This window comes from Periplaneta americana, chromosome 14 (genome assembly GCF_040183065.1).
Source record: "Periplaneta americana isolate PAMFEO1 chromosome 14, P.americana_PAMFEO1_priV1, whole genome shotgun sequence".
In the NCBI taxonomy this organism is placed as follows: Eukaryota; Metazoa; Arthropoda; class Insecta; order Blattodea; family Blattidae; genus Periplaneta; species Periplaneta americana.
The window spans coordinates 86,877,562-86,900,988 of NC_091130.1; the positions used below are offsets into that span (position 1 = coordinate 86,877,562).

At 35.2% G+C, this 23,427-nt stretch overlaps 1 protein-coding gene and 2 long non-coding RNA genes across 7 annotated transcripts in view; 2 read left to right on the forward strand and 1 right to left on the reverse strand.

Annotated features, from left to right (window-relative positions):
• The first annotated feature begins 7,872 nt into the window (after nt 1-7,872).
• LOC138713538 (uncharacterized) lies at nt 7,873-9,586 on the forward strand. Of its 2 annotated transcripts, none has more exons than XR_011335893.1 (2): nt 7,873-8,439; nt 8,765-9,586. It is a non-coding gene; the product is annotated as an uncharacterized lncRNA (long non-coding RNA). The 2 variants fall into 2 exon arrangements; XR_011335894.1 differs by having other exon boundaries at nt 7,873-8,178.
• Nucleotides 9,587-13,055: 3,469 nt separating this feature from the next.
• On the reverse strand, nt 13,056-19,429 carry LOC138713539 (uncharacterized). Of its 4 annotated transcripts, XR_011335896.1 has the most exons (6): nt 19,110-19,429; nt 18,004-18,152; nt 17,654-17,904; nt 17,267-17,392; nt 16,808-17,015; nt 13,056-16,579 (listed from the first exon to the last, which is right to left on the reverse strand). It is a non-coding gene; the product is annotated as an uncharacterized lncRNA (long non-coding RNA). The 4 variants fall into 4 exon arrangements; XR_011335897.1 differs by lacking the exon at nt 19,110-19,429 and having other exon boundaries at nt 17,267-17,389; nt 17,762-17,904; nt 18,004-18,291; XR_011335898.1 differs by lacking the exon at nt 19,110-19,429 and having other exon boundaries at nt 17,762-17,904; nt 18,004-18,291.
• A 2,362-nt stretch (nt 19,430-21,791) lies between these two features.
• The window catches only part of LOC138713540 (uncharacterized), a 165,997-nt gene continuing 164,361 nt past the window's right edge, over nt 21,792-23,427 (forward strand). Inside the window, exon 1 of the mRNA XM_069845707.1 lies at nt 21,792-22,299. Coding sequence (XP_069701808.1) covers nt 22,211-22,299 — 89 coding nt within the window. The 5' untranslated portion in view covers nt 21,792-22,210. The remainder of the gene's footprint in view (nt 22,300-23,427) is intronic.

Genomic DNA, 23,427 nt, shown 5'->3' on the forward strand with positions numbered 1-23,427 from the left:
CTCTATGTTCTCTCAGTCCACTCTATATCTTCTCAGTCCACTTTATGTCCTCTGTGTCCACACTATATTTTCTCTCTCCACACTATGTTCTCTCAGTCCACTCTATGTCCTCTCAGTACACTCTGTGTTCTCTCAGTCCACTTCCTATTGTCTTAGTCAACTCTGTGACCTCTCAGTCCACTCTATGCTTTCTCAGTCCACTCTATATCTTCTCAGTCCACTTTCTGTCCTCTCAGTCCACTCCATCTCCTCTCAGTCCACTCAATGTCCTCTCAGTATATTCTGTATCCTCTCAGTCCACCTTCTCTCCTCTCAGTCCACTCTATGTCCTCTCAGTCCACTCTACATCCTCTCAGTCCACTCTATGTTCTCTCAGTCCACTCTATATCTTCTCAGTCCACTATATGTCCTCTCAGTCCACTCTATACCTTCTCAGTCCACTCTATGTACTCTCAGTACTCTGTGTCCTCTCAGTACACTTTCTGTCCTCTGAGTCCACTCTATGTCCTCTCAGTCCAATTTCTATTCTCTCAGTCAACTCTATGTTCTCTCAGTCCACTCTATATCTTCTCAGTCCACTTTATGTCCTCTCGGTCCACTCTAAATATTCTCAGTCCACTCTATGTCCTCTCAGTACACTCTGTGTCCTCTCAGTCCACTTTTTGTCCTCAGTCCACTGTATATCCTCTCAGTCCACATTCTATTCTCTCAGTCCGCTCTGTGACCTCTCAGTCCACTTTATGTCCTCTCAGCACACTCTGTGTCCTCTCAGCCCACTTTATGTCCTCTCAGTCCACACTATCTCCTCTCAGTCCACTCTATCTTCTCTCAGTACACTCTGTGTCCTCTCAGTCCACTTTTTGCCCTCTCTGTCCACTGTATGTCCTCTCAGACCACTTTCTATTCTCTCAGTCCACTCTATGTCCTCTCAGTCCACTCTATGTCCTCTCAGTACACTCTGTGTCCTCTCAGTCCACGTTCTGTCCTCTCTGTCCACTCTATCTCCTCTCAGTCCACTGTATCTCCTCTCTGTACATTCTATGTCCTCTCAGTACTCTGTGATCTCTCAGACCACTTTCTGTCCTCTCAGTCCACTCTATGTCCTCTCAGTCCACTCCATGTCCTCTCAGTACATTCTATGTCCTCTCAGTCCACTTTCTGTCCTCTCAGTCCACTCTATCTCCTCTCAGTCCATTCTACGTCCTCTCAGTACACTCTGTGCCCTCTCAGTCTACTCTATCCCCTCTCAGTACACTCTGTAGCCTCTCAGTCCACCTTCAGTCCTATCAGTCCACTCCACATCCTCACAGTCCACTCTAAGTTCTCTCTGTCCACTCTATATCTTCTCAGTCCACTTTATGTCCTCTCAGTTCACTCTATATCTTCTCTGTCCACTCTCTGTCCTCTCAGTACTCTCTGTGTCCTCTGAGTCTACTTTGTGTCCTCTCAGTCCACTCAATGTTCTATCAGTCCACTCTATGTGCTCTTAGTCCACTTTCTTTCCTCTCAGTCCACTCTATCACCTCTCAGTCCACTGTATCGCCTCTCAGTACACTCTGAGTCCTCTCAGTCAACTTGTTGTCCTTTCAGTCCACTCTATCTCTTCACAGTCCACTCTATATCCTCTGAGTACCCTCTGTGTCCTCTCAGTACACTCTATGTTCTCTCAGTCCACTCTATGTCCTCTCAGTACACTCTGTGTCATCTGAGTCCACTTTATGTCCTCTCAGTCCACACTATATTTTCTCGCTCCACTCTATGTTCCCTCAGTACTCTCTGTGTCCTCTCAGTCCACTTTCTGTCCTCTCAGTCCACTCTATCTCCTCTCAGTCCACTCTATCTCCTCTCAGTCCACTATATGTCCTCTCAGTCCACTTTATGTCCTCTCAGTCCACACTATATTTTCTCAGTCCACTCTATGTTCCCTCAGTACTCTGTGTCTTCTCAGTCCAGTTTCTGTCCTCTCAGTCCACTCTATCTCCTCTCAGTCCACTCTATCTCCTCTCAGTCCACTATATGTCCTCTCAGTCCACTTTATGTCCTCTCAGTCCACTCTATGTTCTCTCAGTCCACTCTATATCTTCTCAGTCCACTTTATGTCCTCTCAGTGCACACTATATTTTCTCGCTCCACTCTATGTTCCCTCAGTACTCTATGTGTCCTCTCAGTCCACTTTCTGTCCTCTCAGTCCACTCTATCTCCTCTCAGTCCACTCTATCTCCTCTCAGTCTACTCTATATCTTCTCAGTCCACTTTATGTTCTCTCAGTCCACTCTATGTCCTCTCAGTAATCTCTGTGTCCTCTCAGTCCACTTTCTGTCCTCTCAGTCCACTCTATGTTCTCTCAGTCCACTCTATGTCCTCTCGGTACACTCTGTGTCCTCTTAGTCCACTTTCTTTCCTCTCAGTCCACTCTATCTTCTCTCAGTCCATCCTACGTTCTCTCAGTACACTCTGTGTCCTCTGAGTCCACTTTGTCCTCTCAGCCCACTCTATATCCTCTCAGTCCACTCAATGTCCTCTCAGTACACTCTGTATTCTCTCAGTCCACCTTCTGTCCTCTGAGTTCACCCTATGTCCTTTCAGTCCACTCTACATCCTCTCAGTCCACTCTATGTTCTCTCAGTCCACTCTATATCTTTTCAGTCCACTTTATGTCCTCTCAGTCCAATCTATATCTTCTCAGTCCACTCTATCTCCTCACAGTACACTCTGTGTACTCTCAGTCCACTTTTTGTCCTCTCAGGCCACTGTATGTCCTCTCAGTCCACTTCCTATTCTCTCAGTCCACTCTGTGAACTCTCCGTCCACTCTATGCTTTCTCAGTCCACTCTATCTCCTCTCAGTCCACTCAATGTCCTCTCAGTACATTCTGTATCCTCTCAGTCCACCGTCTCTCCTCTTAGTCCACTCTATGTCCTCTCAGTCCACTCTACATACTCTCAGTCCACGATATGTCCTCTCAGTCCACTTTATGTCCTCTCAGTCCACTCTATGTTCTCTCAGTGCACTCTATATCTTCTCAGTCCACTTTATGTTCTCTCAGTCCACTCTGTGTCCTCTCAGTACTCTCTGTGTCCTCTCAGTCCACTCTATCTCTTCCCAGTCCACTCTATGTCCTCTGAGTACCCTGTGTCCTGTCAGTCCACTTTGTCCTCTCAGTCCACTCTATGTTCTCTCAGTCCACTCTATGTCCTCTCAGTACACTCTGTGTCATCTCAGTCCATTTTCTGTCCTCTCAGTCCACTCTATCTCCTCTCAGTCTACTCTATATCTTCTCAGTCCACTCTATGTACTCTTAGTCCAGTCTATGGCCTCTCAGTCCACTCTATGTCCTCTCAGTCCACTCTAGGTCCTCTCAGTCTACTCTATATATCTTCTCAGTCCACTCTATGTCCTCTCAGTCCACTCTATGTACTCTCAGTGCACTCTATGTCCTCTCAGTCTACTCTATATCTTCTCAGTCCACTCTATGTCCTGTCAGTCCACTCTATGTACTGACAGTCCACACTATGTCCTCTCAGTCCACTCTTTGTCGTCTCTGTCCACTCAGTCCACTCTATCTCCTCTCAGTCTACTCTATATCTTCTCAGTCCACTCTATGTCGTCTCAGTACACTGTATGTACTCTCATTCCACTCTTTATGTTTTCAGTCCACTCTATCTCCTCTCAGTCTACTCTTTATCTTCTCAGTGCACTCTATGTGCTCTCAGTCCAGTCCCCGTCTTGTCAGTCCTTTCCCTGTCCTGTCCTGGGATGTATAAGTTCCTAATTTTACGATAATTTGCAATTCTCTCATACATTTCCCAAAGAATTACTTCTAGACTGGAATCGATCCCGGGTATTAATGTGTTAGATCAACACTTGCTGTACCGCACTGGTTTACTGTGCTGGAGGCATCGTATCAATGCGACTCTGGTGTTGTGTCTATAAACTACGTCCACGATTTCATAGTTACAACTTATTGGCTTTTCAAATACATGATTGCAGGCTTTCTCTCATCGCTAAATAGTGTAGTGTTGGCTGCAATGCATACGTGCGTAATTTTGAATGACGTAGTAGCCTTGCGCTCGTCCGCCATGACACATGGCAACCTATAGGTGGATTTAACCCTTTCGTCATTAGTACCCAATCACTGTCCAATTTCGATTTAGAAGTAAGTTCATCTAAAGAATTAAATAATATTTCCATTTGTTTATTATACACAGATAAACTCTCCTCCATTGAACCTTTAAGGCGATTGTATTGTAGACGTTCCCTACGATCAATAGGATTCTCCGTGGATGATGATGATGCTTCACAAAGATATGAAGGACAGTCAGGAAGTTTTGAAGGCACGTATCTGAAGTAAATTTTACATATGAAAACTATTTCAGATAATGGTGAAGATTTTATGCAATTCTTATTTAATTATATTTTATAGAATGGAAGCAAAATAAACAATAAAAGAAAACAATGTGTCTTATTGGTGCTGGGGTCATAACCTCAAACCTGGAGCAAAATAATAATTCTGAGTCTTTCAGGATGTGAACAAGTCGCAGTACTGTATTAACAAATTACACTAGTGTATAGGAAGCTATTACAGCTTATGTAGCCTAACTAATTTTCCTTTACAAATTGCAACTTACCTTTCTTAAGACGGGGACGTTACATTTGTTGTTCATATCTCCCAGTCTTCGAATCACACACTGATGCTTCTCTTTCAATATTCTGGGTTTCAAAAATGTAACTCGCATACCTGCGAAACAAATTAATACTCATTAGTTTTTGTTTCTCAAGTTAAGTTTTACAACATAGGCTACGTATCAGATGATGTTACATAACCTCTTATTCAAATTCTACTAAATACTTACCTCACATTTGAGACTAAAATTATCCCGATGCATCTCCCTGATATATTTCCAGTGTAAATCTTCATCCTTAGGGAATAAAAATACATTGACTGACAAAATTATCTCGATGCATCACCCTGATGTATTTCCGGCGTAAATCTTCATCCTTAGGGAACTCACTTTCGAACCAGTTAAATAATTGCCTTTACAGGCAGGTACGCAACATTTACGTGGCCCATTAATTTGTATATTCGCATGTAAAGATACAAAAAGTACATAAACAGAATTCGAATGGCAAAATTCCGTTTTCTCGCACAAAGTGAATCCCGGTAAGGATCCGCAATATTTACGTGGCACATTTGTATATTCATACGTAAATATTCGAATAATAAGCTTCCGTTTAATTGTCTTTAGAGGTAGGTACGCAATATTTACGTTGAACATATGGAGTTCCGAAAGACAAAGCAAGCTAAACAAATGTAAACCAATCCAATTTGTATATTCACATGTAAATATTCGAATAAGAAGCTTCCGTTTACTCGCATAAAGTAAATACCGGTAAGAATATCACTGGCAGTTAGAGATGGCCGATATTTCACAAACCGATATTTTGTCACAGATAAACCTGTGACTGATGACATGAAATATCTGTGACAAAATATCGCTATCGAAATCTGCTCCGTATTCAGTAGGCGGTGTTGATTCAGTACTCTGCGACTGATATTTTCTCCTCTACTTCGTGGGTTTGCGCATGCTCATGATACAATAACAGCAATCGGGCGGTGATATGATTATTTTTTCGTGATATTTTGTTCAATGTTATTTTTTTGCAAAGTGACGCTTTGCTGCAAAGTTATTAGCGGCATTATAATGATATAATCATGAGTCTGACATTTTGTTTTCATAGTCTGTATATATGTTTTATAAATGTTTTATGTATTCCACGAGATCTTTACATTTTCATATAACTGTGAATTTATATTAACTTACATGTATTTTCCACTCAATTTTTACGTAGGAACAATATTTTTTTCAGTTATACTTTTAATTACAAACAGAATAGTTAAATGAGCCTACAACATTATTTTAATAACTTTACCTGTACTTCTGTCATTTATGTATGATCCAGTTTTAATGTATAGCTCTAACACGAACAGTGCATCTTAGTATTAATTAAAATAATTAAACTTAAAATAAAATTATTTGTAATATGTTCATTATGTTGTTTATGGTTATTAACTCTTAGGAAATAGCGCAGTGCTTCCTAACATTGGTACTCATATGGAGTTATTTCACCCCAATTGATAGGCCTAATGAATGTTATAAACTTGATATTTAGTGATATTGTCTAGATATTGTTAAAATCATCAACTTGCAAGTAATTTTCAATTTTTAAATATAACATTATGGGGTAGTTAGCAAAAATTGGCAATTTTATAAATTCCAAAAAGATCTGACATCTAGCAGACGCTGGTCCATCAAATCATTCTCATTGCCCTTGCACACTTAAAATAGGCCAGTGGCCTACACTTACACATAAACGGGATAATTAATTACATTTGAAAATAAGGGGTATCAAACGTAAATCATGTTAATTCACTCTGTGTCACTGAACGTTATGCTCTTCCTAATTTTCGAAGCATTTCTCGCAAGCCGAGAACAGTGCCTATAGTACCGGTATTAAAACCGAACGAAACAAAAGTGGCTAATATGGTGGGCAATTTATTTGGCTAAACTAACCTTAAGGTAGTTTTCTTCTTATTCCCCTTATACCCCTTGCATACACGAATCTGTGACAGGTCAGGTTTGGTTAGTTTAAGCTTTTATTATGCCTAGACATATACGATCAACGACTAAACTAGCGTTCAGGTACTTCTCTTCCTACTCCGTGTATACACCTTGCATATACGAATCTGTGACAGGTTAGGTTTGGTTAGTTTAGGCTTTGTTATGCCTTGCATATACGATCAACTGCATCTCCACAAGAAATCAAATTCAACGATTTTCACTTCCGAAATCACCGAAACTATCTCAGCGCTAGTTTAACCCGATCAACTACTGTCCACAAAAAAAATTCCTTATAAATGCAACGATTTTCACGTCCGAAATCGCCGAAACTACTTCAGCGCTAGTTTCACCATCTTACTGTAAATGATGCAGTGATTACACGATTTAAATAAGAACACCATTGGTTACCAGTACTTTATTTTGTGTAAAATTCTGTCTGAACAACTGTTTTGTTTTGTAATTATTTTCCAGTGTTTTCCCGAATCCTTATGTTTCGTTAATTTTTATTCTACGACTCAATATTATACGGCTTAAAATAATTTATGCATTATATTACCCATATATAATAAAAAGGATCAATTTTTAAAACGATTAGAATAATCGCATAACCTCAATTTCTCCATACCCAACTACATTTAATAATTATCATCTGATTCAATATCAACAATATAACATCTTGGTACATAAGGTTAATTTTCGACATGTTACTGTTCAGTTAGGTATGTATTTATTTGTTAATGGTACATGTACATAATTTATTTGTTGGGTTTTCCCATATAAATCACTGATTTGTGGCGTGTATAGAGAAATCGTATTCACATTCAATATTTCCTGTTAATTTTTATCGCTGTGACAAAATATCGGTGTAATTCATGCATATTGTGCTTACTTACAGATATAAATATCGGTGTGACAAAATCACAGGTAAAAGTCACAGATATTTAATTGTCACAGTCACAGTTGTCACAGATATTTGAAAATATCGTTTAAGCTCAATAATCTTGGTTTAAGCTCATCTCTACTGGCAGTGCATGAGAGGGCCGCGCATGCGCAGGATGCGCAGTTTTTCAATCTTACAACCCCAACGAGTTAGAAAGAGAAGATCTTTCTCTTTCTATAGTGAGGATCACGTAAGTTCAGTTCCCAAACAGCAAATATTTCCGTCTTGTCAGTGTTGCCAACTGTTACCAGATATCACTACATGTAGTAAACCCTAGATCATATATACTAACAGATAGCTCTTTTATCGTTGCTTACGTGATTATACAAGCTGGCGCATAGCACGATCGAGAGTAGGTCTCTGTGAGTCATGACAATTTCTGCCGCTAGGTTCGCCTCTCTGCCCTATGAAATGATGAATATTACCATTACAAAGCATTGTGCATCGTGAAAATAGTTCGATTAATTGTGCAATACTCATTGAGTACGAATATTACAAATATGCCAAGCATATTACAGTGTTATTTGAAGTTTGTTCAGCTAAGTTATATTTGAAAATTGTCTGTGTTTTGCTATGTGAAGAACTCTGTACCAACAGGTCGTATATTTATAGGTTAAGGTAAATGTCAAAGTTCTCTCATATAACAAGCAATGCTATGTTAAAAGTGGCGAATTGCATTTTCCGACTCTCGAATGATGTGACCCGAAATGTAAAATAATTTCATGCATTGTTTCACTTACCAAGCATTACTGATATAGGCCTAATGAAAATGTGAACGACGTGATGTAAACATTGAAGATAATGTTGTTACTGTTTTCCCTTTCTCTTTTAGAAAATACCGACAAAAGTAATGAATTACCTTCATGCTGTACTTATTAGGTAATTAATGTGTATTTGTCTGTATTTTAGACCTGTGTATTGTTACGTAATTATCAGTGAATTGGGTAAGAGAACTTAACAAGGTTAGTATGAGATTAGGTAATGCACCTCAAACTGGTAACTAATGGCTGCTACGAAATAGGCTGAGGTGGTTATCGTGTGAATCAAATTATATCTAGAATATCTAGTTTTATTATATACGGATACGTAAAGTTTTTTTTTTTTTTTAGCATGTGTTTGTAATTTTGTGAGGTTATGTCTAGCCTAATTTCTTTTTATTCTTGTATCATTACCAATACATTAATTTATTTTATATTCATTTCAGGTGTTACGGAGGTGTTACATCTATGGTGGCAACTCTACTTATGTTAGGATATGAAGTAACAGTATATATTCAACTTCATCATTTGCTAAAAATTAAAGAAAACTGTATGTCTTCGACTCATTCAATCGTCATTTCTTCTTATGTATGTGAACCACGTTCATTCTAAAAGTGCTACATTAAATGAACACTATAGACAACGTGATGGAACAATTTACAAGTTACTGTTAAAGTGCTCAACATTTTCAAGTGGTGCTATACCCATTGTTTCAAAATGTACATACATATTTTTACATTTCTATGAGAGATGTCATAAATTATTTCAGCATATTTGTAAATTCTTCAAAATTAATTCTTCTAATTAAGACCATAAAGTAATGAAATAATATAGCCTAGGCCTATATGTGATTTTATACTACTGGTATTGATGTTGATCTTGGTAAATTAATCCAATTTCACAGTGTTGTCTTTTGTATTGTGGTTCATAACAATTATAACAATATGTACGTGGAAATGTTTTTAAAATAATAAATTCTAGCTCATGATTTTAAGTGGTCGTTTCAATGGGAGGTTATATTGGAAAGATGATCACAAATGGATAATTTACTGCAAGATACAAGAACTGAATATAAGTGAGTGTTCCGTTGAAAGTGAAAGTGAAAATTTCGTTTTACAAGAGCTAAGTAGGCGTAATATTTATTTTAGAAATTATTTGAAAGCTACAGAATATGAAGAATAGACCTGTAACCATAGAAATCAACTGCGAATGGTGAGTGGCCAGGTTTCATTAATAATTGAAAGGAAGTAAAAATTATTTTCTTCTTATCATCCTGTTTTCAATATTTAAATTTAAGCACCTTTCTCTTCCTTGTTATTTCGTGAGAGATTACTTCATACTATCACATAAGCTAAATTTTTTCTGTACAGATAATAAAAATTACATACATAAGTAGGCTACTTGAATACTGACGATACAAACTTCATATACATACCTCATCAGGTATATTCAAGAAGACATCTAATGTACTGTAACCAGCACATGATTAAAATACTGGTCAGATGTCCAACAGTTTCTTACTGCACTCTTCACTTCAAAAGTTTGGCACATAGTTAATGAAAATCTTGATCAGGAAATCATTCATAAAAAAGTTAAATGTACACGTTTAAAACTTTCCTATAACATAGGGCATCCTCATTGTTACTTTTAAATTTTTAGGAATGTACGCTTATAACTGTATCACAATCTGAAATAATCATAATATTTATAACACGAGGGTTCTTGTAGATAGTCAGTTCCAGTGTTCTATATGTAATTAAGAAATGGCCCAGTTTATTGCACTTTCAGCACTTTTCTATTTAGGGGCTTCTGATTAAGTTTCCTAATCACTTCGTATTTACTGGAAATATCTTTGGCAATATTGTCCAGTAGTGCTTCACAAGTTTTCCCAAAAGAAAAAGGGACATTTCCTCATCTTTACATGTGTCGCACTTCAGTTCTTGCGAAAATCTTGGCTTCAGAAAAGAATACTACAGCGTTTACTATTACTATGCTCAATAGATTAATCAGTAGGCCTATAGAAATGTTTTCACCACTGCAAGAAAAAATCGCGTAATAATTATACTTCTCAATTATTGTGACGTTCGTATTTTTTTTTTTTTTAAAGCGAGGGAAAAGTTACGCTTTCTTGCAAATGCTTAATTATGAATTCAAGGAAATTAAAGATAATGCAGTACCTTAATTAGTTGCAATATCTTATTTAATAACAATATTAATAATATTAGGTGAAAAGGGTAGGCTATAGTGCGTATATGTAAGATGTCAAGTTAATTTATTTCCGGAAATGTTTGGTGTATGAACTGAAGTACAGAGCAGACAGTCCCTCAGTTTATATGTAATATGTTTTAATATCAAGATTGACAGCCTTTTATTGTAATATAATTGAGGAGTAGAAGTTTGCAAATTACGTCTATTGTCCATAAAATATTGTACGAAGCATTTAATAAGCAATGGTGAGTCCTTTAAATGTCCCAAATGTCAATGTCTTTTAAGTGTTCTGCTATGAATATATAGGGCAGAACAGCGCTCCGAGCGGCGGAATTGGCATTACGAGGGAACCACTTCAGACTCGTTTTTCAAGCTCTATGCGCCAGCTTGTGTAATCTCGTAAGCAACGTCTTTTATATAGGCTTTAGGGTTTGCAGTCGAGGCCGGCTTGATGTAGTTCAATAATCGTCAACAGATGGCATAATGACCAACACCATCACGAGACACGAACTCTGAACCGGTCTGGTCGGTCTAAATCGATTATTTCTTGCTTACGAGATAACCGTAAGCAACGGTATGTACTGTCGACAATTGATGACCATGGATAAATATTATTGGCCTATATGACCTAGGCAAGTTCGGAACGAGGGAGTTCTAATTATAGTTGTCACGTGGGCGAAGCGGAGAGATAAGATAAAGTACGCCTTTGTATTGAATAGAATACAATGCAGAGTCTCGCGCAAAGCCAATCTACCTAGAATTTTTAGACCATGTTATAAAGTTATCGGTGGGCTAAATTATGATTCGTTATCTCTTCTGTTTTTATATATTTGTCGTAAATATTATTTATATTATCAACTGAGTGTATAACATAATTTATCCGTTAATTGATATTTCACTAATGATAAATCCAAAGAACAATGGGAAATAAGGGACTAAACACTGAAAAATAAATAAAATAAGAGAATTTGACGTTCATAATTATAATGTTGTCGGAGTTTTGTTATACTTTACATTGAATTATTTTAATTTGTACCACAAAAACTTATGAAAATTAATGTTAACATTACCTATTTAGTTATGATAGTAGTATATTGGAAAATTTGTGCATATAGCCTGATTACAATATATAAGTAATCCTATCCTAACCTAACCAATGGTAGTCTTGTTTATTTCAGACTTGTTCGTATAATTATACAAAAACAAGAATAATCTAGTTTGCAGCCTGTAATATTGTCTCGTTTACAGTATTATATAATATAACTTACGTTTGAGAACGGATATAAAAGTGTCAGGAAAATAACAGAATTACCGTATATTGCAATTAACTCTGCATTGGCAGAGAAACCGCACAGGGTATCGTAAATCTGCTGAAAATTAGAAAATTGTGTAAAAAAATGCATTCAGAGCGAATTTTCCAGCCTGATAATATCTCGCCCACGTTATGGACATAATTCAATACCGTAAGACTGATATAAAACGAATACTAGAACAATTTGTTAACCAAAGACGATGTTCAGTAGTTATTTAACAACATACAGAGCAAATAAAAACACAAACGCATATTCTAGCAATAGTTCAGATGAAAAGAAAATGATTAGTACGACCGCTTATTCGTAAAAAGAGCACTGCCAGCTGTGTAGCCTACATGAAGCAATACATCAGGTCTACGTTATGAACACGTTGAATTTAATGTGGACGAGAAACGTACAGTTATTATTTATCTGCTTCCATATCGCATCAAATAATACACCTGTAAAATGAAAACATATAGGCCTAGAAAAAGAGGAAACAAGTTTGGGGGGAGGGAGTTGTAATTCTTCCCCTTGCGGATAAATTTCAGAAGAGGGATACCTGCTTTTCCTTCATATTCAAAAATTGTAATCTTGTTCACACAAAATAAATTAGTGCCTTTTCGTGAGCATCATGATGTGCATTCAACAAACGCAGACAAATCTGATCTTTTTAGTATTTTGTGATAATTGTTGCTAGGGAGGTATTGTATACTGAAATTAAAAACAATTAGATTTCGTACATCAAATGATGACAGATTATATATTGAACGCAAACAACATTATATCAGCCATGTACCAAAATGTCATCTATGTGTGTTGATGAATTTGGATAAAACAAGCTTCTGTATACTACAATTTAGCGACACATCAAAGTCTTATTGTAACATAACCTCACATTACAATGAGAAAGAAATTTGGAGGTGGCATGACGTAAAAAAAGTCATCCCAAGTCGTATTACTCTATGTACTGTTCAGGTACTCTGCCATCTAGTGTTTGTTATTGCAAGCTCATTTCTCGACACTAGCGACGCATAGCGTCCGTTATTTTCCAGTTGCGTCTAAATTTAATATAAGCTTGATCAATCTGATTTATATATGATCTAGGAGTAAACTCACGATCCTATGTACTGAATGACTTCTTTACTCACCGTACTTTGCCTTTATGTTGGAAGGTTATTCTGAATAGTTTCAATAATTTGTAATATATTTTCTTAGGTGAACTATATGAGAAATGGAGGAAATGAATCACATGAGAAGTGTATTGCTATGTTCTATTCTTTTATTCCTTTACATTATTAGTATTAGCATTAATAGGTTACTAGACGTAAATAGACAACAAATTATAGTATATAATATTCAAGAATCAAATCTGTTCCAAGACCAATTAAATTATTGTCACTTCACTTCAAAGATTCCAGCGTACATATACTGTACTTCCTAAAGGTAGATAAATTAATAACCAATTGACTTTTGGTTGGAATTCGAATGAACTTCTGATTTTCTTTTGAAATTAGTAAGGAAATGGATAATACAAATAGGCTAAAACTGAAATAATAATAAATCAACTTACAAAAATAATTTTGGTCCTTAAAAGCCATAAGTAATTTCACTTCTAGATACCTTTTTAAAGATTTCATTTGTTTGTAAATTGCTTAATAATGTTACACTTACACTTATTATTTCTGCAACTCCACGTCTGTCATTGAAAAAATGTATGATACATAACTGTGAAGTCTCTTTTTGGCTCTTGTGTCCTAAATTTAAATAAGAAAAAACAAATAATTCAAGAAATGTGAGCTGGTGAAAATTAAATACTCAATTAATAAAATAATTACTACCAAAAGAGTATTTTATTAATTCTATACAAAATATGGATTACACAGAACAGATGGCCAGAAATCATAGATTTATACACAACATACAGCATGAAACGATCATCAAAAAATGCTTTTTGTACACAATAACTTCTTTCAAACGAAGTGAAATAGCCAATAAGTTCAATAAATATTACGCTAATAAGTAATAGCTATAATTAATAATTATCTACAAGCTATAAAAGGGAATAAAATAGTATATTGTTGAAATTAGGGGGTTATGGTTTATTACGTGTATTTATAATTTTAATTACTTTATCTACATTTAATTATATTTTAATTTCTATTAGATTAGTTGGTGGTGTGGTTGTTAGTTTTATCTGTGTACGTCAGACTATTAAGGAAAAACTGAAAGAAATATTAAATTTACAATCTACTTTATATAACAATATTTAATCAAGAACTGAATATTACTATTAATTTAATAACATAAGACCCAAAATATCTCCAATTCCAGACAATACACATGCTGATTTTCTTAAACATGTTGGCAAACAAGCAAACTCACTACTTTTATCTTGCAATCTCATCTAAAATACAATATCTGTCTGGAGAAAATCTATCATAACATCAATTTTGAAAAGCAATTATTCAACTAATATCTTTTCGAGTTATCGACAGATACCATTTACCAGTATGATAGCCAAAATAATGGAAGAGATGATTTCATAGATTGAATTGGTTCCTGGAATCTAGTAACTAACTTCCATCTTATTGAGTTGACTTTAGAAAATTACATTCAACAAATGGACAGATTTTAAATTTTAGCCAAGATATTAAAGATATTTTAAACAGAAAACAAAACACCTTAGCAATTTTAATTTATTTTCAAGGATCATATGACTCTGTAAATATAAATCACTTAAGAAATTGCAAACTTAGGGTGTCCATGATAAAGTGTTACACTGGGTCAGTGACTTGATTATTTGATTCATTGTCACAAATATGTAAATAGAGACAGATTCATCTGGGCTTCCCACATTGTTGTTTTCAGGAATACATTTTCCAATATTAATGTCGATGGTCTAACTAAAGAGATAGATCTTATGATAATCTCATCATTTGCAGATAATATGGTTGTCTAGAACAAAAAATCACAGTCCACAAATATTAATAAACTGAGCCAAAATCCCAACAGACTTTTTGACTCTACTTGGAGAACTCAAACTAGCTCAATTAAGGGAAACTTTACTAATAAAACACAATCCCAAGTTATTTCAAAATGAATAGTATATAAGTTAACTTTAACAGATGATGTTAAGAAATGTGATACTTCTCCAGACATTTTAAAAATCATTAGAAACGATAAATGATCTGGTCAGTGAGTGACTACATACAGTATTTTTTATAGATGGATCCTGTTTACCAAGCTATAGATGTAGTGGTGTTGTAGTACAATACCAGTATATTCCCTTTTACAGGGAATTATATTCAAACACTTGTTTGCCCCATTTTAACCGTGACAATGCTTTTTAGTTCTTTTAAACGTTCTGGTTATTGTATTGTGTTTGTGTTTAGTGAAAGATTTTAGATAAGGGTGCAAATAGCCATAGTAGCTGACGCGCCCTTTTTAAACGCCACTAAATAACTAACTTCAAACACTGACTAATTTTGATAGTGAAAATTTAGATTCACTTTTAAGCTTACAAAATCTCCAGTATCAACTTCATAAATCTGAGAAGGCTGTCATACTATCAGATTCAAAATCAGATATTCTTGCTACAGTATTGGACGTAACAGCAAGAAATCTCAATATTTTATAGTGGTTTAAAATTTTAAGCAAAATGGTCGAATTACATCGACGACTGGTACTTCAGTGGATCCCTGAACTTCATGGAGTGGGAGATAATAAGGTAGCTGAAAGGTAGCAAAATTACTGTAAGGTTATCTATACCTGCATCTTACCACACTGTTAAAAGAATAACAAGATCAGAACATGACAATGTGGTAACAAAAATGGGAAAGATTCTAAAGCAAATGAAAAAATTGCAATAGGCCATCCGGCATTCGCTCCACGATGGAGGAAAATCCTCAGAAGAAACTAACTAATCAGACCAAATGGGGGATCCAACCTACCCTCAAGTGCAGCTCTGAATTTGCAGGCCAACGAGTCTACCGACTAAGCTACATTGGTGGCTCTACTAAAAATATGAAGTACATGGCACTCAGATTATTAAATTGACAAACCTAAACAATTATTCATCAGTTAAGCTATAAAATATAATACATAGCAAGCAAGTTAATTCAATTTAAAAGTATAAACAATTCAATCAGCTGAAATATACAGAAGTTGATAATACATATCATGCAAATTACTTCAAATTACAAGCATAAACAATTCATCACTTGTGGTATACAGCCTACTATTTAATTAACAGCACATACAAATCATCAGTTAAGCTATAGGCCTACAGTCTACTATTCAATTTACAGCATATATAATTCATCAATTAAGCAAAACAAAAATATAGTACAATACATAGTAAAAATAATACACCTAATTTTATAACTGAACTTCTATGAAAATCTACAGTGGCAGTACTCATATTATCACAGGCCATGATTGTCTCAAATATTTACAAAGAACTGATATTTCAGAATCTCCCATGTGCCATTTCTGAAATCTCAATGAAGATATGGATCATTGTCTTGACTGTCCAACTTTACACAACTTTCAATCATCTGGTTAAATATTGGAGTGCAAGATAACAAATGACATTAACTGCTGAACACTGGGCATCAATCAACCAACAAATTCATTACATTAAGGGGGAAAAAAGCTGAAAGAATTGTATATAGACACAACACATAAGACAAGGCCGCTTCAGGACAGTAATTGGCAAGGCTCTGTTGTCTTAGGATTGTTATGTAGATTCAATTTCACCTGAAAGAAAAAAGTAGCATCTATAAGTATGCCTAATCATGAGAAATAAGAGAAACAGTTGCAGTAGTAGTAGTAGTATTAATAATAATAATAATAATAATAATAATAATAATAATAATGACTGTAAAGTATGGAAATTAATATTGCAATGTAATATCAAAAGGTGATATCACACCATCAACTCTTATCATTTAGTACAACAAATCTATTATATTCAGTTGCAATCACCAGTAGCTGTTCTTTCCTCCATTTTGTTGTTGGCTGATTTTCCACAAGTCTGCTATGATATGCAGCACTATCCATGACAATAACGCATTGCCCTAATGTTCTCAGGTCAACAACTGTGTTTGCACCCACTTCTCAACTACAGGGCCATTCATAGCACTATGGTAGTCCTGACTTTTCTTTCAATTGCATGAAAACATTAAATCAGCACCTGCAATAAAAATTATACCTGGGCATATAATTACGTCACATGAATTCACAGCATTTAAATAAAGAAAATAAAACAAATTTATTCTTTTATTGCAATTACAGCACATAACAGAACATAATATGACACGAGATCCTCTTTGGTGAAAGGCTTTCCCACGTTTTTATTTAGTCACCAATTTTTATATTTTTGTACCCTGATTTAAAAAATTACTCTTGCTAAATTTATGTAAAATATAAATCAATATAACTTACCGAGTATAAATCCACCTTTCGTTCCGGCATCTAATCTTCCACCCTCATTTGTTGGTCTACGAATAACACCATTCATGTCATTGGAAACGTCACCTGGTTTATTCCATGACTAAGTGGGTGATCCTACTTAAAAAAACAGAGAGAGAAAAGCAATTCACATTGAAACTCTAAGAGACACTAAAATTTTAAACACAGGAAAACCGTTCAAGAATTTTATAACTAACCTCTAGTTATAATATGAAACTATTAATTGCAAAACATGTTGTTCCCACCTGAACTCATTACTAGTAGCCTATACTAATTGCAATTTCTTATCCACATAAGTGTTAACCTATTTGTTAGTAAAAAATTCAATTACTCAATGTCTCACACTACATTTAAATTTACCATTCATAAAAATCCAAGTATCATCCAAGAATACTACGGGTTTAGGGTTCTCACGCTCCACATTTCTTATATACTCTCTCAAAAACGAATAACATCACATTCTCGTACATGTGTATAAGGATCCCCTTTGCTCCATAGAAATGTCATCTCTTTCAAAATTTTTTTCACTGATGATAAGGATCCTCTAAATAAATATGTTTCATAATTATCATTTATATGTTCCAGAACTTTTGCTGCTGTTAGTACTTCCCCTGTAACAATAAATGAAAATTATGCCATAATTTTATACATATGACTAATATCAGAATTACATTCCATAAATCAACACAATAATTCCTTAACTTCCCTACCTTTATGTAACTTGTCATAAATAAATCTCGCAATTGCATCTTTCGTAAAATCATCAGCATCAGTCACTGGATGTTTACGTAGTCTATGTTTTCCTGGTGTCACAAGTGGGGTCCCCTTTTATCACTTTTCTAGCAGTAGTAAAGCCAAGCTGCAATAACAAACAATAACATAACACTTCTAAAAATTGTTATATCATAAAATTCATGCATGATACCAGCTATATGAATAGAAAATGATCAACATGGTAGGTTGGGTCTATGATAGGTTTAAGTAGGCTAATATTTAGGTAATTCTCCAGAAAAGCTGCATCAAAGAAGGTATAATTTTATTTTGTTTAATTGATTTCTGTGATATTTACATAGCGATGAACACGTGGTTTTAGTTCACAGCCACAAATACTTTCAGCACAAAAATCCTTTGACACTTACCTGTATATTCTAATGCACTGTAGTAGTCCCTCCCTCAAACTTGTTACTAATTACCAATATAACATGCGAGAGGTCCAGGACGAAGAGAAATGGTTAGTTTCCCAGTATAGTGCGTCCTCGTCCTCTCGAGTGTTATATCTTAACAAGTACAATGGGTGGGGTAGCTTTTCTGAAGAAACACCATATTTAATATTACTTAGACCACTCATGAATAAATTATTCAGCCAGAGTCAACGTTCCTATGCTTTATAGAGTATGTTATATAGTTATTATATAAAACTGAATTATTTTTAAGCACCATAACAGGCCAACATTCATGTAATATTTGCTGGAATATCAAGTTAATAATTACAATATGACTTGTATTTTCTTCGGCCGATGTGGCATGTAAATTGTGATCTGAACGGTTAATTTAATACCAAAAGAGAAAACTGGAAATTTCCTTTCGTGCTGTTGGATTATTTGTTCGTCTAATTTGTAAATGTATTTAAGCTGTCACCTACTGCAGTATTACAGTATCTTAAATGTATTTAGTTTGGCAATATGAAAATCACTGACTTGATTAAAGATCTAGGCCTAACCTAAAAATTTGTTTTGTTTGACCACAATCATGAAATTATTAGTACAAACTCCTAAAACTAAATACCACTTTTAAATGTATGCTTAAGAATACTTACTTCTAATAATTTTGCTATTCTGGTTGTAATTGCTGTCTCCGTTAGCATAATTCCTTCTTCATCATCTTCTTTCTTCAACTCATTATACATGTGAACTACAGATTTCTGAAGTGTACTCTGAATGCCACACATTTTCTTCCTTGGAGGAGTCACTGCCACACTATTTAATTTTTTTTACATTGTAATAAAAATCTAAACACGAAAGAAATTAATTAAAATGTGAAATAATGTTTCTATCGATTACCCACGTGCATTATCACTCCCAAGTATATTATAGGCTATTTATTCGTACTTATCTGACTGTTCTTGAATTTATAACCGCAACGCAACACATGAAATAACTATTATGTATTAATATTAATAAGTTCGAATTTCACTATTTTCCAGTAACCGACTCAGAAACCTAGTGCTATTACATTTTCAATAACGCCAGTACTGACGCCGCTTAAATAGAGTACGACAGCAACACCAACATAGCAGTTACAAAAACACTACCAGTTGTAGTATTTGTCAATACCGAAATTCGAAACGAAGTTGGCAAAAGAAAATTCAACCTTCAAACTAGAAAATCACCATAATCCACTAGCATATGTAGTAATGGGGGAAAAATGGTTAGGTTTCACCCTTAGGGTATCAAGTTACCTGGTCTTCCCTATAACTCGTTGTACACAGTCACGCAACTCATACGTATAAAATATGCCAACATTTGAAAGCTGGCACGACAGTAGCCCTCTAGCGGCAGGCAAGTTAAAAGTGTGCACACGACATATGATAACATATCAGAAAACGGGTTTTGCGTAATTTGTTTTATATTTTTATGCTATACAGTAAGTGTATATGATTCTTATTAATTTTAATTTAGAATCCTAGAAGAATTTCACACGCAGTTAATCTACAAGTTTCAGAAGCTGAGAATAAACGTAATTCTTTCTGCTCCTTACAACTGAATCATGGAACTGTTCACGTATCATGGTTTGAAATAATATAATTGTTCGTACGTGGATGGTTAATTAAATTCATTCCTGAATATATTTATGAATCATTAGAACTCTATATTTCCTGTGAGAAGAGTCAAAATTAGTAGCTTGAAAATTGTAGGTTACATTGCGTGGTGAACGCCTCTCCCTATTTCCTGAGAAATTAACTATTTTCCATACCGCAAATTGGGGTAAACTCGCCGCTGAGGTAAACTTGAAAATAAAAAAGGGGAAGATTTAAACCTTAATATGACAGACATTGATTTATGAAGTTTATTATTTTTCATTTCTTAAGAACCGGTATTTCCTTTATTATTTTGCTGATATTATGGTTTAAATGTTTATGGCAAGTTTACCGCATTTTACATTATATTTCCAGTTTTCACACATAATGCCTAATTTTAACTTATCCTACCTATATAATACGTAGTTTACATGCCCTTACTGTTAATATGACGTAGATGAAAACAAATAAATGAACACACAATTTTGTTGAAAAAATTGTGACTTCAATTAACTCAGAAAATGTAGGCCTAATTTTATTTTCAGAGCAGAAGTGGTGTAAGTCAAAATGGGTAATGAGGGTTAAAGTAAACATTCTTTAAAATACAGCGCAAAGTAGCAGTTAATATTGAATTTATTTAAACTATTAGTAGTCAGTGAATAGCACGAAGGATATATTAATTGCTACTTTGCGCTGTATTTTACAGAATATTTACTTTAAATCTCATTACCTAATTTTGACTTACACCACAGCTCAAATAATCACTGGGAATGTAAAATCAACACCAATAGCAGTCATACAAATTATTACAGAAAAGATTGCTTTTTATATTAAATTTAAAAAGGCTCTTGAGAACTTACTACGTCTGCCACATGAATCTACACCAACACATCAGAAATCTATCGGCACAGTCTGGATTTATTCAAGAAGTGAATATTTTGCAAAAGGATTACAATACTCCATGAATTCTTGAAAAATTAACACCATGCTCCCTACTTGAATGCAATATAACGTTCAACTTTTGAAAAATATATAGAAAAAAAAACACGAATACAAAAAGTATGGAATTACTTGCATTAAAAACTGTAGATACATTATCCAAAATCGGAATGGTTACACATTTACACATATGATTTCTACAAAAAAAATAATATACTGTTACTTTGTTTTTATTTAAACTCTCCTTCCTGACATACAAATAGGTAACTGATAAGTAATAATAATGTTTTATAGAACACAATACGTAGGCTACCTACAACATGGATTATTGGTTATTCCTGAGTTATGATTTTCTCATGGTCTTTAGGGAATCTGAAGAACAATAAATTCGGAGATTTAAACTTGTTGTTACTGCAATTTTCGTCATTGCACACATTGCCTTTATTCCGATGTATGATTAAAACGTTATTATAACATCTCGCATCCCTTTAAAGCACGTGCTGGCTGAACGAGACTATGGCCAGTGCCTTGTCTGCCGCTCGGGCGCTAGTGTCGCGAATGTTGGCAGAAAAAATGTTGAAGTTTCGTGACTGTATGTCTTAGACTGTGGTACAACCCTGCTCTTGGTAATCTCAGAGTACTTGATGATCCTGACGCGAGAAACATGTCACAAAAACGGCCACTTTTTTGCTATGATAATTACTCATGATGGTGAAACTTCTAGGTTGGCGAAGGGATCCAGACGGCGGTGCTTCTATTACAATCTTGCTTCTATTAAATCTGAAAATACTGTAGTCTATAATTTTATTGCAGAAGCAGTGAATACTGACTGTCAAATTGCAAGATGAAAGAGTCATTAGTTGCTGAGGAAAAAAAAATATATATTGAATTTCCCTAATTTGTTAGTGCTGAAACCTGTATATCCCCCTATAAAAAGTAACATAATTCCTAATCTCTTTCTAACTCGTTACATATTTCTTATTAAATTTCTATTTATTCAGTACTGACAGCCGTAGCGGAATTTTGGAAGCTTAGTAGCGGATTCGTATTTCTGGAGTTGGACGCACTGTGTATGGCTAAAAGCATAGACAAATAACAGAGATGAAAGTGAAATGGATGTGAGTGAGGGAAATGAAAGTGTGTGTTGTACGATCAAGTTGGAATAAGCGTAATTATTTATAATGGCATTTTCTTTAGCGAGTCGAAGAATTGTATGCGCGAGAAGAAATCTATTATTTGTAACTCCATACAGAAGTGGCTATATTGTCTTGTAAGTTGAAATGTTTAATTATTTTGGATTGTGTTAGGTTAAGTAAGGTTGAGTTAGGTTCAGGTGAATTAAAATTTATATAGTCCAAATACATATACAAAATGGTGAAGGTTACTTATGTTCCGACCACTATAGGAACTTGCTAAAATACTTTGAAAATACCTTGGATTTATAGTATTGATTATTAGAAATTGATGTTATCGTTAGGAGAGCTGTAAACCAACTCAACTTGCCCTAAATACGTACCTTACTTATATGCGAAAATCGTCGTGCGTGAATTAAGAATAGGGTCATATTTTCTTAATGTGACAGTTTCAGTGTCTCCAACATAGTAATAATACTACAACACCACACCTAATCGAACCTAACCTAACTTCTCACATGATACTACACACCTGTAGTAACATTCCTCACGTTTAGTATCATTTCATTTGCATGTATTACCAACCCTGCTTCTCGTGTCGTGGGTCATCTAGTGGAAGTGGATCGTATTTCAGAGTAATGCCAGGAAGACTTTCATAATAATTACATAATTACATTTGAATGTAACCTGAACCTGAATCTGATGCTCCTTCCAACTCGGTATCGGAGCCCAAGCGTAGGAAGAAAATACTTTTGTTAGGTAGCAGCCATGGTAGAGGAATAAGTCAACGGCTCCAGGCTTCACTGGGTGAGAAATATGCTGTTACCAGCTTTTTCAAACCCAATGCTTCTCTGTCCAATGTTGTAGGGGATCTATCTGCGCTTGCTAAAGATCTTGATAAAGAAGATCATGTAATTATAGTGGGGGGTGCAGGGAACAGCCTAGACAGGAACCTCAATTATTCAATTGATGGAGATATACACAACATTGCACGGAAGAGTGGCCATACGAATGTGGGTTTTGTGAACCTTTTCCAGAGGCATGACAAGCCGTGGATGAAGAGGAGGTTTGAGAGTGTAAATCTACGGATTGACTTGGCTCAATTGGAGAGGGACATGGCCCACATTAATATTATAGACACATCCTCCATTGTAAGAGAGGAATACACTAATCATGGACTGCATTTGAATTCTCGAGGCAAGGACTCGCTAACGCGTCTCATTGCTGACAGTCTTCAATGTGACCATGGCAAGTGTGACAATAAA